Genomic DNA, 19,180 nt, shown 5'->3' on the forward strand with positions numbered 1-19,180 from the left:
AGGGGTAGGACGTTATAGTAATAATTATTAACTTATGACAGGATACTCTAGAATGATGCTATATATAATTAAATAATGCAAATTTTTTACCATTCCCTACTCTGTGTTTCCTAAATAATCGTTGACTTTGTATTAAATTCTTAGGAGATATGCTTTAACAACTTTTTAAATAGTTGATTGTAAATTGTCTCTTTAATTTCCATTTGTGTTTTAATGAAGAATATTATTCCATTGTAGAATATGCTGTTTTGTGTTTTTGCTTCAATATATTTCGTAAATGATAATATAAATTTCTGTTTGTGGGACATCAAAATGGTTGAAATGGCTCTAAGCACTATGGGACTTAACATCTGAGGTCACCAGTCCCCTAGACTAAGAACTAATTAAACCTAACTAACCTAAGGACACCACACAAATCCATGCCCGAGGCAGGAGTCGAACCTGCGACCGTGGCAGCAGCGCGGTTCGGGACTGAAGCGCCTAGAACCACTCAGCCACTGTGGGACATCCATAACTGTTATATAAGTTGGTTACATTAATATTTACTTCTGATACGGCTGTATTTTTTTTTTCTTAAGTCCTACACAACCCGGTTTCAGGGTCTCAGCACCATCATCAGGCGCAACTGTAAATTACCAGTTAAACCACATACCGGAAGAGTAATACCCTTGAAACAGCTACTAGCAGTACAAAAGCAAGTAAAAATAGTAATATATAGATAGAAATGAACATATCTAAAATCAGTACAAATCGTACATGTCGAAGTTCAAAGGCAGCACATCGGACGTGCATGGCTCATGAGAAGAAGTATGGAAAAGTGACCACGCTGAAACCACTTTCGAAATGAGTCTGATGTACGTCAATGATAACATGTTGCAAGCGCCGGTGAGGGCCTAGAGTCTAAACAACGCAAGCAGGATTAGTGACTGTACGAAAGGCCAGGAGCTACAAAGTAAGGCTAAAACTGAGGCCAACATAGTTCCACTTACGTTAGGCCAGTCGACGCCAAGTTTGCACAGCGCTGTCATTGGTATGCAACAAACAAATTGACATAAGTTTAACAAGTGATCATAGTATGATCAGTCGGAAAGACTCACCGGAGGAGAAACACCCCTCTGAAGATGTCCAGTGCAGCTCTGGACGAAACGTTAGGAGCTGAATTGTTTCATGGACCACGACCTTACATCCCGGAAGGTTTACCAGAAGATTTAACAAGTGAAATCGCTATTCCATTTTCCGTAACTAAGCAACTAAACGTCTGTAAAACAATGTCTGCCATATAACAATTACTCGTAAAAAGTGGCGGAGCGAGAATTGAGTAATGTGACTACAAGCTGGTCTAAAGTAAACAGGGCGTGAGGAGCGCCCACCCTAATAAAAGAGAACCTAGCATAAAGTCAAAGCAATGACTATAGTAATCAGCAGCTAAGAGAGAGATGAGCGCCTCATAACAAACATAGTGGACCAACTAGATAAAGCATCAAAGAAACTCAGTTAAATCCAATAGAATAAACAAATACAAAAACTGATACAGATCACATCTAACATCAAAACACGTACGTGATGTAATCTAAAACCTCATGGCAGCATGGCCTAAAGCTTAAAAACTGCGATGATTAATCAAACCGGTAACCACGCAGCCACACATTAAACGGCCAACAAAAGTAAAAGTACGTAAAGAAAACCAAGAGCAGTGGCTGTGAAAGGACGATTGATCGGCACCAACAAGAGCAGTACGTAAAAACTTCGCAATTGTAAGTATTGCAAAAAATTACTCATTATATCTATGTTTAAGTTCTACCTATTCGTTCAGAGCAATGTCTGGTTTCCTCATTATACATTTCCCTTGTAGAAAGTTCAGTGTCAAGCCCTTAGGATCAACACGTAATATTGAACTACAGTCAGCAATATTATCCATCCAGTGATCGTTAAGCGCAAGATAGATGGATAACGTAGTTTTGGGTTTTCTTACACTGCAGTGTTTCGTAAGAGTGGTTTAAAGACTTTTAGCAGTCTACCCCCACATACTTTAAGGAGCACTGCAATGAAAGTAAAGCCAAATCTGCATCATCTTTGCATCTTGCGCTTAATGATGACGTGCTGGATAATATCGCGGACGATCTTTTAATAGCGCCTGTCACTCTTGTCAGTTGTGAACAAATGTAAATTTACTCTGGCTCTTGTTCCATGGTCATGAATACTGTTATTTGTGAGATAAGTGTTGATGTTAACAAGAAGTTCAGTTAGTACTCTAATTGCTCTTTCCTGTAGTTTGTGTCCATGTTTTGTGTTGGGACTCACAAAAAATGGTTCCATACCTAAAGATGGAGTGTATATAGGAATAGTATGAAACAATAAGCCACTGTCTGTTACACACTGACGACAGGAGTCTAAAGACATAGCGTGCCATGTAATTTTCTTTGCTGGTATATTTGTGCGTTCATTGCACCTCAGGTGACAGTTAATGGTTCAAAAATGGCTCTGAGCACTATGGGACTCAACTGCTGAGGTCATTAGTCCCCTAGAACTTAGAACTAGTTAAACCTAACTAACCTAAGGACATCACAAACATCCATGCCCGAGGCAGGATTCGAACCTGCGACCGTAGCGGTCTTGCGGTTCCAGACTGCAGTGCCTTTAACCGCACGGCCACTTCGGCCGGCGGTGACAGTTGATATTAATTTCTAAAAATTTTGTGTTTGGTATGCAATCTATGAAGTATTGATTCTCATTTAATTTTACAGAATTAGTTTCTCCCTTTAAGCAGATTTTATACCTGTTTTCATTGTTTTCAGTCTAAATTTGTTACATGATGAGCAATTTAATTTATTTTGGCTGTGGTATTACATGTTTCCAGAAATATCAGAATTAAACTAGAACATAATACGTAGCTTTTGAACTTTTAGTAACAAAATAATTAATAGAAACCCAAATGTGAATATCAATAGAACGCTAATTACTTGTTTGTTTATGATGCTGTTTTTGCATGCTCGCAAAGACCCATAAATGCTGTTAACGAGTTTTCGAAAGAAAATAACACGAACAATGTTGGTGAGTGAACGTCTGCCAAGGGTCCTTAGGTTGGCTGCTGCTTGATTGATAATAATCTTACGTTCCGACGACCCGAGTGGCAGTCATTCTCAAAGAATTATCTTCCCTCATTCATGGTGGACTGAAGTCGAGTTCGTGTGCGTCTTATATACACATTTGCGGCGCCATTGCCCCGAGGACCTTTCTGTGTTACTTAATGGTGTGTCCTCCCATTTGCTACCTGTGGTCATCCTTAGGATAATAATCCTGCATCTTCTTGTCCTCTTTCTTCCTGAAATTGTCATCTTGCGTTCAGGTCTCAAAGGTTTCTCGGAATATATATGTACTGAAACTTTCAAAATTTCTAGCGTATGAAATTGAAATTTTGAGACTGTGAAAATGAAGTGTAATGATTTTTTAAGATCTGAAACTTTAAGGTAGGTGCTTCTATTTCTATTGCGGAACGTATGTTACGACTGAACAGATTTCCTACAGTCCTGAGATTCATGAACGAAACTGCTTCTCACAGACCTGAAATATATAAAAGACATATTAGCGCAACGTAATACCTACTCTGTATCAAAAACAAATTGCCTTTGCCTTGCCTCTTTAGATGGCATAAAGCTAGTTTCGCTACTGTGGCTAGGAAGTGTGCGAAACGTAGTTTCAGGTGGCGTAAATCTACTTGACCTCATATTTTAAAGAGAACTAAAGCACACTAACAAGATATCAGACCTAGCAATCTATCCAGCACAAAAATTTGGGCCATAATTCTAACAGTGCTCAGTTACGACCTTCTGAAAGTACAGCTTTCAAACTTTCACGCGCGCCGTTTGTATGTCAGTCTCTCCGCCCAATTACAACCGCATAATGCCCGAGAGCGAAGTACTGTACAGTGGAGTGAGTAAGAGTTTTCCGAAATATTGTTATGACATTGGTGACGTGCTTTGGTGATTATGTCAAAGAACGCCGTTTCTAAACTATAGGTAGTGCCAGAGATTTCTTCGCTCTGAACATTTTCATCTTGCGATTCACGAACGCAGTATATAAGAATGAATACGCTTGAATGTCATTAACGAAGCAGCATTGCGCTATTTAGTTATTAACATTGCTGTTGTGCGCTATTTTCTCCGGTTTTTAAAGCTCTAAGGGATGCGCTATTTTTCGACGATTTTCAAATTGTACATCAAAAAAGCATTAAATTCATTTCATAACAGTTCCTCAGTTGCTTAAGTTTAAGCATTCTGAATTTGAGGCGTTTATGCAGCTGCAGAAGTTCAATATGAGGATATTGTTAAAATAATATTGAACATACAAGTGAGTAAAGTTGACATATTAGGTGCTCAAAAAACAGTATTTTTCAAGTAGAGTAACGTGTTCTCCAACACGATTTCAAAACATGTTGACCAGATGTACCAAACTTTCCCCTCCTTTTCCTTATACCTAAACATCCTGTGACTAGTAGAGCTCTGGTTGTCACTCCAGTGTGCAGTGTTTCGCGCTCAGGAATAACAGACGGTTGAAGTGGGATGGAACGAGTGAAGAACAAACGGTGCTCGCGAAAGTTATTGTCAGAGTGTCATAACTGCACGCTATCAGAATAAAGGACTAAATTTTCGCCTAGGATAGATTTCTGCGGCTGATATCTTGCGTGTGAGCTTTTCCTTCTTAACATATGAGGTCAGGTTGGTGATGTTTCTTTGTTCGTCACAAACCAACGACACAAATATAATACTGGGATGCGAATTTAGTTCCTCAGCTTGATTATCTTGACAATTTCACGGTAAGAGGGAGACGCTGGCTTAAACAAAACTGTAAATATAGACACACGTGTTCGCCGAGCAGCAGCGAGAGCAAACCGGTGTTCCTAAACTTATGAGCCCACTATAAAAGCAAATCACGACATCTTTATACCACTCTGGCCATATCATAAACGTACAGCAGCTCTTAATTTGCTCAAAAGAATTTAAGCTCGTTATTCACCTCGACACGGGTACATCGACGATGCGAAGCTCCAAGCGGCAGTTCGGGAACGTCACTCCACGCGGGCAGCAACAGCCCGCGTCCCGTAATGGAAATGATGACGTCACTCATCTTACGAAAATAGTTCTACGTTCTTGCTTTCTCACTATCGGCACTGTAAAGGAAAATTACTGACAAGCTTACAGCAGCGTTTGAGGAATGTGCTGTGTAAGTAACCAACCTTGTAGGCAAGTTTCGTGTAATGAGCACGTATGACTCAATCTCTTAATCTAAACTTCTAAATTTAGGAATCTGGCATACAAGGACTTTTAGCAGTCACGTCGTACATAAAGTGACATAGTATTACCTCTCTCCTTACGAAGACGACGAAGTAAATATTCCAGAATTCGAATTGAGAACATCTGCCAACATGAGTAACGTACAAGTAAATATCCTCGGAGTAGTGAAGCAACTTAAATCACTTAATAAAAGCAAGTCTTCTGGTCCACACTGTGTACCAATTAGGTTTCTTTCAGAGTATGCTGATTCATTAGCTCCATAGTTAACAGTCATATACAACTGTTCGCTCGACGAAAGATCCGTACCCAAAGACTGGAAAGTTGCACAGGTCACGCCAGTATTCAAGAAAGGTAGTAAGAATAATCCTCGAAATTACAGGCCCATATCGTTAACGTCGATATGCAGCACCATTTTAGAACATATATTTTGTTCGAACATTATGAATTACCTCGAAGTAAACGGTCTATTGATACACAGACAATATGAGTTTAGAAAACATCGCTCCTGTGAAACACAACTAGTTTTTTATTCAGATGAAGTGTTGAATGCTATTGACAAGGAATTTCAGATAGATTCCGTATTTCCAGATTTCCGGAAGGCTTTTGACACTGTACCACACAAGCGGCTCGTAGTGAAATTGCGTGCTTATGCAATATCGTCTCAGTTATGTGACTGTATTTGTGATTTCCTGTCAGAGAGGTCACAGTCCGTAGTAATTGACGGAAAATCATCGAGTAAAGCACAAGCGATTTCTGGCGTTTCCCAAGGTAGTGTTATAGGCCCTTTGGTGTCATTTATCTACATAAACGATTTGGGAGACAATGTGAGCAGCCGTCTTCGGTTGTTATCAGATGACGCTGTCATTTATCGACTAATAAAGTCATCAGAAGACCAAACCAAAGTGCAAAACGATTTAGAAGAAATATCGGAATGATGCAAAAAGTGGCAGTTGACCCTAAATAACGAAAAGTGTGAGGTCATCCACATGAGTGCTAAAAGGAACTCGTTAAATTTCAGTTACACGATAATACAGTCTAATCTAAAAGCCGTAAATTCAACTAAATACCTAGGTATTAAAATTACGAACTACTTAAATTGGAAAGAATACACAGAAAATGTTTTGGGGAAGGCTAACCAAAGACTGCGTTTTATTGGCAGGACACTTAGAAAATGTAACAGACCTACAAAGGAGGCTGCCTCCACTACGCTTGTCCGTCTTCTTTTAGAATACTGCTGCGCAGTGTGGGATCCTTACCAGATAGGACTGACGGAGTACATCGAAAAAGTTCATAGAAAGGCAGCACATTTTGTATTATCGTGAAATATGGTAGAGAGTGTCACAGAAATGATACAGGATTTGGGCTGTAAATCATTAAAAGAAAGGCGTTTTTCGTTGCGACGAAATCTTCGCACGAAATTCCAATCACCAACTTTCTCCTCCGAAGGCGAAATTATTTTTTTGACACCGACCTACATATGGAGGAATGATCACCACCAGAAAAAAAGGGAAATAAGAGATCGTACGGAAAGATATAGGTGTTCATTCTTTCCGCGCGCTATACCAGATTGGAATAATAGAGAATTGTGGTTCGATGAACCCTCTGCCAGGCACTTAAGTGTGATTTGCAGAGTATCCATGTAGATGTAGATGTAGATACGTCCAACTGATGACTTGCCTTCTGAACTGAAAAGCATGCAAATAAATTGCCAAGCGTTAGTTTTGAGATACGTACAGGGTTTGGACAAAAAATTATGGAAACACGAAGATAAATGCATGCTTGAACATAAATGCTAACGCTAGCCAAGCCTGCTGGTTCAGTTGTTGTATTTGACCATGAGCGGCACCGATGCAATGTCGTCGATACGTTGTTATGTGTTGGTCGCTGTCAGAACAGTGTTCTGGGTGGTTATGAGTGCATTATGTCAGAGCTAAGTCTACTCGAACGTGGGCAAAATTGTTAGTACTCTTATGGTGGGCTAACCAAGGGTACCGAAGTATCTGGGGTTCAAGCCGCACTGTATCTAAGATTTAAAGCGCATTCAGAGATAAGGGAAAAATCATCATGCACTAAGTAACAACGCCGACGAATATGTGTGCTGAATGATAGCGACGAACGGTCACTGAATGGGAATGTGTCGAAAAAAAAAGGACGACAGTTGCAAAAGTTACTGCAGAACTGAATGTTGCATTCGCGATCTCTGTCAGTGCCAAAACAACACGAAGAGAGTTCGATAAGTAGGGTATTGGAGCTGAAATTCCCGAACCACTTATCAGCAACACGAATGCCCGTAACAGGAAATCGTAGAGCCGAAACCATAAAAGGTGATCAATGGAGCAATGGAATGAGATGTTTGGTCGGATGAGTCTTGTTTCAGATTGTTTCCAACTTCCGGCTGAGTTCACGTCCCATGAGGGAATCATGGCGGGGGTTCTAAGACGATTTGGGAACCCATGTCGTGTTATTCTGTTGGTTCCATGGTTACTCTGCATGATACCGTGGTGACTCTGCAACGTCGCGTTACTGCCAAGGAGAATTTGAGCATTTTGTCTGATCAGTTCCATCCCATTGTACAATGTTTGTTTCCCAAAGAATGGTGACGCCTTGCTTCAAGACGACAGGACCTCTATTTACATATCTCGCATCTTCCAGAGATTGCTTCTGTGAGCACGAGAATGAATTGTCGCATTTCCCCGGCCACAACAGTTACCAGATCTCACTATTATTGAGCCTTTTAGGCCTAATTTGAAGAAAACAGTTTATGACAGCTATCCACTTCCATTGTCATTACCTGAATATGCCACTATTTTGCAGGAGAAATCGTATAAGATTCCCTTGAAAACCACGCAATAACTATAATTATCCATTCCCGAAGGACTGGAAGCTGTTTTGGAAGTGAACGGTGATCCTATACCGTACTAGCATCCGTAATATGTTTCTAATGTTCCCATATTTTTGTCCAACTCCTGTATATATTGATTGTAGTATTACCTTACGTGTGAGAGCTCACTACAGTGTGCAAAGTACACGCAGTACAGTAAAGATGCTACAATCTTTAAACAGTGACAGGGGATTACGAATAAACTTCACAAAATTTGATTCCAGAGATTGTTATATCATGTAAAGCATATTCATGGCGACAATAAAGCACACAATTGTCCGTGCGTGAACCACTTAGTTCAGCAAATCACCACAGAAGGAAGAAGGGAACAGCAATAATTCCATATGCATGAGGAAATGTTAAAATCAGTTTACTAGACGAAGGTGACTTCATCAGCTTTGGCATTCGGATGGACTTATGTAAACTCGATTCTATACTATGCCTCGAAAATTGACTATCTCACTGAACAACGAACGTTGATTTGGACATAGATAAATCTCTATAAAGATCTGGAAATGCTGCAGATACTATAGTATTACACCAAGCAGCCTGATGCAAACCAAAACCTCGCCAAACATTTGTACCACGACATTTGAGAATGAGCAACGGAACGTGGCTTCTATTCTACTTGCTGCATTACTCAACCGTGGTAGTGCCTCTGCACCGTGAAACACCTCGACAATACCGACTAACCTTGTTATGCCTGATTTAAACAGCCAGTTCGCAGCAGAGCACGTGGACAGCATGTCCTCCACTGGCTAGTGATACTGCTAGCCGAAGTGCTTCACAGGATATATCCCTCCTAAGTTAGTTCAAGAGATTGATACTTCTCAGTGGTCGACTGTGCGGTATAACATAATCTTTCCACAACGTGTAAAATTTAGCACACGTGCAAGAAAAAAATCAGTTTTGCAAGTTGTGATTGTGACATGCAACTTTCAAGATCAATACTACAGTTGTAAGTGGGCTACTTCTGTGTTGACAGCGCTGTGTAGCTTTTTGCATTGGATCTCTGACTGCGCTTTCTTTGTAAGAGACTCTGTGGCTGATCGGACTCGTTGTTTGAAGTTAATCTCCAGTGCTGTTAGGCGGTTGCAAGTTAGCCGCCAGCAGTGATGGAAATACTGTTGGGCAGTTGGAGGTGAACAGCAGCCGGCCGGTGTGGACGAGTGGTTCTAGGGGCTACAGTCTGGAACCGCGAGACAGCTACGGTCGCAGGTTCGAATCTTGCCTCGGGCATGGATGTGTGTGATGTCCTTAGGTTAGTTAGGTTTAAGTAGTTCTAAGTTCTAGGGGACTGATGACCTCAGAAGTTAAGTCCCATAGTGCTCAGAGCCATTTGAACCATTTTTTTGAACAGCCAGCAGTGGTGGATGTTAGCTGTGAGAAGTTAGCATTGATGGAGGGTAGAGGTCTGAAATGTTAGCGTAGGCTAACGATCTGTACATGTTCGACTTGGACACTGAATACTATTCATGATTATACAGGGTGTTACAAAAAGGTACGGCCAAACTTTCAGGAAACATTCCTCACACACAAATAAAGAAATCATGTTACGTGGACATGTGTCCGGAAACGCTTAACTTCCATGTAAGAGCTCATTTTAGTTTCGTCCACCTACGCTCAATGGAGCACGTTATCATGATTTCATACGGGATACTCTACCTGTGCTGCTAGAACATGTGCCTTTACAAGTACGACACAACATGTGGTTCATGGGCGATGGAGCTCCTGCACATTTCAGTCGAAGTGTTCGTACGCTTCTCAACAACAGATTCGGTGCCCGATGGATTGGTAAAGGCGGACCAACTCCATGGCCTCCACGCTCTCCTGACCTCAATCTTCTTGACTTTCATTTATGGGGGCATTTGAAAGCTCTTGTCTACGCAACCCCGGTACCAAATTTAGAGACTCTTCGTGCTCGTATTGTGCACGGCTGTGATACAATACGCCATTCTCCAGGGCTGCATCAGCGCATCAGGTATTCCATGCGACGGAGGGTGGATGCATGTATCCTCGCTAACGGAGGACATTTTCAACATTTCCTGTAACAAAGTGTTTGAAGTCACGCTGGTACGTTCTGTTGCTGTGTGTTTCCACTCCATGATTAATGTGATTTGAAGAGAAGTAATAAAATGAGCTCTAACATGGAAAGTAAGCTTTTCCGGACACATGTCCACATAACATATTTTCTTTCTTTGTGTGTGAGGAATGTTTCCTGAAAGTTTGGCCGTACCTTTTTGTAGCACCTTGTATACCTTTGTACTAGGTGTCAATGGCGATTTATATTCGTGTCTAAATCGGATGTCACATTATTAAGGTAAAAAAATACAGTATTTGGTTTGCACAAAATCTTTCCTTTGCTAACCACATGCCTATTAGTAGTTAGTGGCTTTCGTCGTAGAACCTTTTATTTAGCTGGCAGTACTGACGCTCGCTGATTGCAATAGTTCGCGATTTCTTTTTAGCCAGGGCCATTCTTTTGAATTAATTATTTGAAGTCAGGTTATCTTTTTTGAGAAGTCAGATTGCGTTGCGCTAGGATATTGTGGGTGTCAGTCATTCAGCAATGTAAGTACAGCCACACTCATTTAAAGATAGACGTTTCACAGTCAGATATCGGTAGATGGTTTCTTTTCTTAGTAGAACTTGGTTTCGATTGCTTTCATATATGTAACGCATCACTAATCATGTTCTCTTTCTCGATTGACTTCTTGGGGAACTAACTTGCAATTTTAGTTCTATTCCAGGATGCAGGAGATAACAGATCACCCCGTCATTCTAAGTTACAATTTGCCACAAGGGCAGGGTATTCCCTAAACCCTCGATTCTGTGAGTCCTTTTGTGTTGGACTTATGTGATGCAGTCTCTTTTTATTCCCTATAAAACCTGCTAAACTGGTTAGTATCCGGAGAAACAACTCAAAGACTGTCCTCTTCCTAAAACCTAACAAACTCCTGCAATCGATCCTCTCAAGATGCGTGCATACCTTGAATAGCACTTTCGTTACCTAACGTGACTACTACAAGATTTTTTTTTTTTTTTTTTTTTTTGCACCTGACCTACTCTTTCACTTTGATCATCTCCTATAAGGTCCTACTTCGCACCTTCGCACCTGCGTTACCCGCGTAGCGTTTTTAGTTACTAATCAAAACGTCCTCGGTCCAGGGTTCGAAGCCCGCCACAGCTTAAATTTAGAAGAAAAAGTCATTATTAATGGTGGCCGAAGACGTCCGGCATGAAAAGTCACCCTCATTCGGCCAATGGCATTGTCAAAGAGTGTGGAGGAGCTGACAGAGGATCAGAGTAATCTCTTTCCCTTGGTGTAGGAACGTGTTCCTAAGGGCGGACGAATCAGCAATGATCAACGGCACGAGGATTCAGAAGGCAATGGAAACCACTACATTAAAAAACACATAATATGTATCCACAGGACATGTTGCCTTTAATTGAAAAAAGTGGTATGATGATCTGTCAATTGGCAAAAGATTCCGTACTAGTTCCCTATTCGGAATTCCGGGAGGGGAATACCACGGGATAGGTGACTACGAGGAAATGATTAAATAACCACCAAAAATCTAACGTTCTACTAGACGGGACATGGAATGTCGGAAGTCTGAACGTGGTAGGGAAGCTAGAAAATATGAAAAGAGAAATGCTAAGGCTTAACCTAGATATAGAGTGGGTCAATGAACTGAAATGTAAAGAGTACAAGATTTCTGGCCAGATAGTATAGGGTAATATAAACAGCAGCAGAAAATGGTATAACGGCATTAGGATTCGTTGCGAATAGGAAAGTTACTGTGAACAGTTTAGTGATAAGGTTGTTATCAAATTTCACAGCCAACTAACACCGACAACGATAGTTCAAGTATACATGCCGACGTCGCAAGCTGAACATCAAGAGATAGAGAAAGTGTATGAGATTATTGAAAGGGTAATTCGTTATGTAAAGGGAGATGAAAATCTAATAGTCATTAGGGAATGGAATGCCGTTGCACGGGAAGGAGAAGAAGAAAGGGTTATAGGACAATATGGGCTTGGTACTAGGAAAAAGACTAATTGAGTTCTGTTAGTAATAACTAGTAATAGCGAATAATCTGTTCAAAAATCACAAGACGAGGAAGTATACTTGGGAAAGGCTGAGAGATACGGGAAGGTTTCAGTTAGATGCTATCAAGGTCAGGCAAGGAGTCCGAAAACAGATACTGGATAGTAAGGCGTACCAAGTAAATACAGACTTAGCCCACAATTTAGTTGTGATGAAGAATAGGTTAAAGTTTAAGACAGCAGTCAGGAGGAATCAATCCGCAAAGAAGTGCGGTACAGAAGTACTGAGGAATGAAGAGATGCGTTTGAAGTTAACTAAGGCTATAGATACTGCGATAAGGAATAGCACAGTAAGCAGTTCAGATGACGAGGAATGGACGTCTCTAAAAAGGGGAATCACAGAAGTTGGAAGGAAAACCATAGGCAGAAAGAAGATAACTGCGAAGAATCCATGGGTAACAGAAGAAATACTTCAGCTGATCGATGAAAGAAAGAAGTACAAAAATATTCAGTGAAACTCAGGAATAAAGAAATACAAATCACTTAAGAATGAAATAAATACGAAATGCAGGGAAGCTAAGGCGAAATGGTAGCTTGAGAAAAGTAAAGAAATCGAAAAAGAAATGATTGTCGGAAGGACGGACTCAGAATACAGAAAAATCGAAAATTAAAAGCAAGGCAGGTAACATAAAGACTACAATGGGAATTTCATTGTTAAATGTAGAGGAGAGAGGTGACAGGTGGTAAGAGTACATTGAAGGCCTCTGTGAGAGGGAAGACTTAAGTGATGACGTGAAAGAAGAAGAAACAAGCGTCAATACAGAAGAAGTAGGAGATCCATTATTAGCGTCGAAATGTAAGAGAACTGAAAAGACTTAAGATCAAATAAGTAAAAGAGATAGATAATATTCCTTCAGGATTTAAAAAATAACTGGGGGACGAGGAAAAAGAACGACTGTTCATGTTGGTGTGTAGAACGTGTGATTCTGACGATATAGCAACTGCTTTTCGGGAAAACATCCACACAGTTCTGAGGACAGCAAGAGTCAACAAGTGGAAGAATTATCATACAGTCAGCTTAACATCTCATGCATCCAAGTTGCTGATAAGAATAATATACAGCAAAATGCAAAAGAAAATTGAGGAAATGTTAGAGGACGATCAGCTTGACTTTAGGAAAGGTAAAAGCACCATAGGTAAGTCTGGTGTTGTGGTCGATAATGGAAGTAAGACTAAAGAAAAATCAAGACACGTTCACAGGATTTGTCAATCTGTAAGAAGCGTTATACACCGTAAAACGGTGGAAGATGTGCGAAATCTTGAGAAAAATAGGGGTAAGCTATAAAAAACACGGATAATATGCAGTATGATGTACAAGGAAAAAGGGGGAACAATACGAATGGAAGACCAAGAATGAAGTGCTCGGATTAAAAAGGGTGTAAGACAGGAACGTAGTGTTTCGCCCCTACTGCTGAATATATAAATCGAAAAAACAATGACAGTATTAAACAACGTTTCAAGAGCGGGATTAAAATTCAAGGTGAAATAATATCACTGATAAGATTCGCTGATGAGGACAATTACACGATCTGTTGGGCGGAGTGAACGCTATTTACTAGAGAGTAAATCGAAGAAAGACGAAAGTAATGAGATGTAGCAAAAACGAGAAGAGCGAGACTCTTAACATTTGATTTGAGGAGGACAAAAATACACTATGTGATCGAAAGGGTCCAGACACCTGGCTGAAAATGACTTAGAAGTTCGTGGCGGTAATTCTGGAATTCAGTACGGTGTTCGCCCGCCCTTAACCTTGATAACAGCTTCCACTCTCGCATACATACGTTCAATCAGGTACTGGAAGGTTTCTTGGGGTATGGTAGCCCATTCTTCACGAAGTGCTACATTGAAGAGAGGTATCGATGTCGGTCGGTGAGGCCTGGCACGAAGTCGGGGTTCCAAAACATCCCATAAGGTGTCCTATAGGATTTAGATCAGGACGCTGTGCAGGGATGCTTAAGGGATGTTATTGTCGTGTAACCACTCCGCCACAGGCCGTGCATTATGAACAGGTGCTCGTTCGTGTTGAAAGATGAAATGGCCATCCCCGAATTTCTCTTCAACAGTGCTTAAAACATCAATGTAGGCCTATGCCGTGATAGTGCCACGCAAAACAGCAAGGGTTGAAGCCCCCTCCATGGAAAACACAACCATACCATAATACCACCGCCTCCGATTTTTACTGTTGGCACTACACACGCTGGCAGTTTACGTTCACCCCTCATTCACCATACCCATCGGATCGCCACATTGTGTTCCGTGATTCGTCACTCCACACAACGTTTTTCCACTGCTCAATCGTCCAATGTTTGCGCTCCTTACACCAAGCGAGCCGTCGCTTGGCATTTTCCGGTGTTACGTGTTGCTTATGACCATGAAATCCAAGTTTTCTCACCTTCCACATCACTGTCGTAGTATTTGCACCACTGATGCAGTTTGAAATAACTGTGTGATGGTCTGGATAGATGTCTGTCTATTACATATTACGACCCTCTTCAATCGTCGGCAGTCTCTGTCGGTCAACAGACGAGGTCGGTCTGCACGCTTCTCTGATGAACGTGTCCCTTCACGTTTCCACTTCACCATCACATCGGAAACAGTGTACCTAGGGATGTCTGGGAGTGTGGAAATCTCGCGTACAAATGTATGACACGAGTGTGACCCAATCACCTGACCACGTTCGAAGTCCGTGAGTTCCGCGGGACGCCCCATTCCGCTCTCTGACGATGTCTAATGACTACTGAGATCGCTCATATGGAGTATCTGATAGTACAGCACAATGCACCTAATATGAAAAACGTATGTTTTTGAAGGTATCCGGACACTTTTGATGACATAGTGCAGGTCGTAATTTGAGGAAGACTTTTCTGCAAATGTAAGTCTGGAGCACAGCATTGTGTGATAGTGAAACACGGATCGTGAGAAAACCGGAACAGAAGAGAATCGTAGCATTTGAGATGTGCTGCTAAGAACAACGTTGAAAATTAGATAGACTCATAAGGTAAGGAATCAGAAAGTTCTCTGCAGAATTGACAAAGAAAGGACTAAATGTAAAACATTGACAAGAAGAAGGGATAGGATTTTAGGACATTTGTTAAGACATCAGGGACAAATGGCTCTGAGCACTATGGTACTTAACATCTATGGTCATCAGTCCCCTCATCAGGGACAACTTCCATGATAAGTTACTAGAAGGAGCCGTAGTCGGTACAAAATATAGAGGAAGACAGAGAGTTGAATACATCCAACAAATAATGGAGGACGTAGATTGCAAGCGGTACTTTGTGGTGAAAAGGGTGACACAGGAGAGGAATTCATAACGGGTAGCTTGAAGCAAGGATTTATGACTTTAAAAAAATGAATGCTGCATGGAGAAGCAATACTCTCCACTGCCACTGGATTTCCAGTCCCAAACTGAAATACTCATTTCGTAATTAACGAAAACTAAGAGTTTGAGGTCTGAAACTGTATATCAGTCTTTTTTGCCTTTGTATTCACCAACGAGGATGATGTAACACCTTCCATTCCACTTCATTCTTTATTGTTTACGATTCTTCCAGTACTGCTTCTTCTTCTGTCCTTTCCTTTCTTCTGTCCAGATCGTCTCTGGCTAGTCTTTATTTCTTTCTTGAAAGCGACCTAAATTTAATATTTTATAATTATGCATTTTGTGATGTCCGGTTCTTTGATATTATTTTCAACTATTTATTTTCTTATTTGTGAATTCCTTGCTATTGTTGACTTCCATTTCCATAAATTTTTATGGATATGGCCTCATTCATTCGATAGAGGAGATTAACCTATGGACTGCAGCTACTTTTGATATTTTCTGTTTATTTTTCACCAATCTTTAGTTTGTATTGAACTGATCAATGTCCTAATAATCCGTGTTTCAAATCTCTCTGCCGTGTGTAGCTTATCCATCACCGTTAAGCATTCACATTCATATAAACATTCAGGTGATAATAACGTGATATAGCTTTTCTTTCTTTTTTTTATTTCTAGGGACGCCTTTCTGGTGGTTTTAGTTAAGCCACACTCTTTTTCTACACTCCTGGAAATGGAAAAAAGAACACATTGACACCGGTGTGTCAGACCCACCATACTTGCTCCGGACACTGCGAGAGGGCTGTACAAGCAATGATCACACGCACGGCACAGCGGACACACCAGGAACCGCGGTGTTGGCCGTCGAATGGCGCTAGCTGCACAACATTTGTGCACCGCCGCCGTCAGTGTCAGCCAGTTTGCCGTGGCATACGGAGCTCCATCGCAGTCTTTAACACTGGTAGCATGCCGCGACAGCGTGGACGTGAACCGTATGTGCAGTTGACGGACTTTGAACGAGGGCGTATAGTGGGCATGCGGGAGGCCGGGTGGACGTACCGCCGAATTGCTCAACACGTGGGGCGTGAGGTCTCCACAGTACATCGATGTTGTCGCCAGTGGTCGGCGGAAGGTGCACGTGTCCGTCGACCTGGGACCGGACCGCAGCGACGCACGGATGCACGCCAAGACCGTAGGATCCTATGCAGTGCCGTAGGGGACCGCACCGCCACTTCCCAGCAAATTAGGGACACTGTTGCTCCTGGGGTATCGGCGAGGACCATTCGCAACCGTCTCCATGAAGCTGGGCTACGGTCCCGCACACCGTTAGGCCGTCTTCCGCTCACGCCCCAACATCGTGCAGCCCGCCTCCAGTGGTGTCGCGACAGGCGTGAATGGAGGGACGAATGGAGACGTGTCGTCTTCAGCGATGAGAGTCGCTTCTGCCTTGGTGCCAATGATGGTCGTATGCGTGTTTGGCGCCGTGCAGGTGAGCGCCACAATCAGGACTGCATACGACCGAGGCACACAGGGCCAACACCCGGCATCATGGTGTGGGGAGCGATCTCCTACACTGGCCGTACACCACTGGTGATCGTCGAGGGGACACTGAATAGTGCACAGTACATCCAAACCGTCAACGAACCCATCGTTCTACCATTCCTAGACCGGCAAGGGAACTTGCTGTTCCAACAGGACAATGCACGTCCGCATGTATCCCGTGCCACCCAACGTGCTCTAGAAGGTGTAAGTCAACTACCCTGGCCAGCAAGATCTCCGGATCCGTCCCCCATTGAGCATGTTTGGGACTGGATGAAGCGTCGTCTCACGCGGTCTGCACGTCCAGCACGAACGCTGGTCCAACTGAGGCGCCAGGTGGAAATGGCATGGCAAGCCATTCCACAGGACTACATCCAGCATCTCTACGATCGTCTCGATGGGAGAATAGCAGCCTGCATTGCTGCGAAAGGTGGATATACACTGTACTAGTGCCGACATTGTGCATGCTCTGTTGCCTGTGTCTATGTGTCTGTGGTTCTGTCAGTGTGATCATGTGATGTATATGACCCCAGGAATGTGTCAATAAAATTTCCCCTTCCTGGGACAATGAATTCACGGTGTTCTTATTTCAATTTCCAGGAGTGTATTTTACTGACTCTTGTATCTATTGCATATTGTTCTAGCGCATTATGCTGTATGCTCAAAGATACTGAAATTTACTAATTCGCCTTGTTTTAGCTATTTGTGTTTTGTATTTTTGTGTTTCTTTATATTCTTCATTCATTTTTTCAGCTGAAATTCTGAGACCATTTCTAAGACTTTTGTGAGTAAATTCTTCCGTCATATTTTCTTAAAGTGTTGGAAAATCGCCTGTAAACCGTGGCTTGTTTACTTTAATTCCTACTGATTTCTTTCCCATACCGAGCGAGGTGGCGCAGTGGTTAGCACACTGGACTCGCATTCGGGAGGACGACGGTTCAATCCCGCCTCCGGCCATCCTGATTTAGGTTTTCCGTGATTTCCCTAAATCGCTTCAGGCAAATGCCGGGATGGTTCCTGTGAAAGGGCACGGCCGATTTCCTTCCCCATCCTTTCCTCACCCGAGCTTGCGCTCCGTCTCTAATGACCTCGTTGTCGACGGGACGTTAAACACTAATCTCCTCCTCCTCTTTCCCATAATTGTTAGTTAAATTTTGTTCTTTCTTACTTAGAATTCAAGATCCCTATAACGTATTTTCTAAAAAGGCAGTTAAAAGTAAATTTGAGAAACACTCCCCTTACCTAACACCAGTTTTTATTTCTAACTGTTGAGGTTCTTCTCCCACAAATATCAGTTTGGATTTCGCACTTGTTAGCTTCGCGAATTATGTTTGTTGGTTATGGTTTAACATCAGATACTCTAATGTCTGGGAAATCAAATGCTTTCTTGAAGTCCGTAACTGATAAAATTATAGCTTTACTAGTCAACGGTGTGCGGCGAATTATTGACTTTTGGTTAAATCTTTTACATATTACATTTTTATACGCTTCAGTCAAGTTTCACCAATTTCTTAATTGTCATTGGCTGACGCTAAGCTTTGGATCAGTGGCACTCGGGACGTTAGAGGATGCAGCAGGAAAAACGAAAGTCAGTCTGGAGATGCGCGCCGCCTCGGTTCAGAGGCTGACGCGCTCATTAGGCTACCGTAGGCCGGACAGCGGAGGTTACACGAGTGGGCGAGCCTGCGGCGACCTACAGCTTGCTGCCCGGCCACTGCGCATGCGCCGATCAGCGAATTAGCCGCCGCCGCCGCAAACCACTTTAGCGGCCGAGGGGCAGCAGGCAGGGCGCGCCTCCGGGGAAATCCGACCGCCGGCTGAGTTGCTTCCTGAATGTCCGATTACACACGTCCACGCTCCGCCGCGCCAGGCCTCGTTACCCGGGATGCTTGCCTGGGATCGTACGTCACTTGCCACTCCTTTTTCGTACCATTACGGGATTTAAGGTCCGCCTCTTAGCGCAAAACAACAGTTTTCCATGTAGACCCAAACATGATTTAGCACTTCCGTGCCATCGTTAGTGGGTTTCCTTTAC

The 19,180-nt window shown here is 42.3% G+C and overlaps 1 protein-coding gene across 1 annotated transcript in view; it reads left to right on the forward strand.

The window, feature by feature from the left end:
* LOC124788621 (octopamine receptor beta-3R-like) overlaps positions 1-18,886 on the forward strand; it is a 67,860-nt gene extending 48,974 nt beyond the window's left edge. Inside the window, exon 3 of the mRNA XM_047255890.1 lies at positions 18,639-18,886. Coding sequence (XP_047111846.1) covers positions 18,639-18,886 — 248 coding nt within the window. The remainder of the gene's footprint in view (positions 1-18,638) is intronic.
* Positions 18,887-19,180: the final 294 nt, after the last annotated feature.

Source organism: Schistocerca piceifrons, chromosome 3 (assembly GCF_021461385.2).
Source record: "Schistocerca piceifrons isolate TAMUIC-IGC-003096 chromosome 3, iqSchPice1.1, whole genome shotgun sequence".
NCBI classification, from domain to species: Eukaryota; Metazoa; Arthropoda; class Insecta; order Orthoptera; family Acrididae; genus Schistocerca; species Schistocerca piceifrons.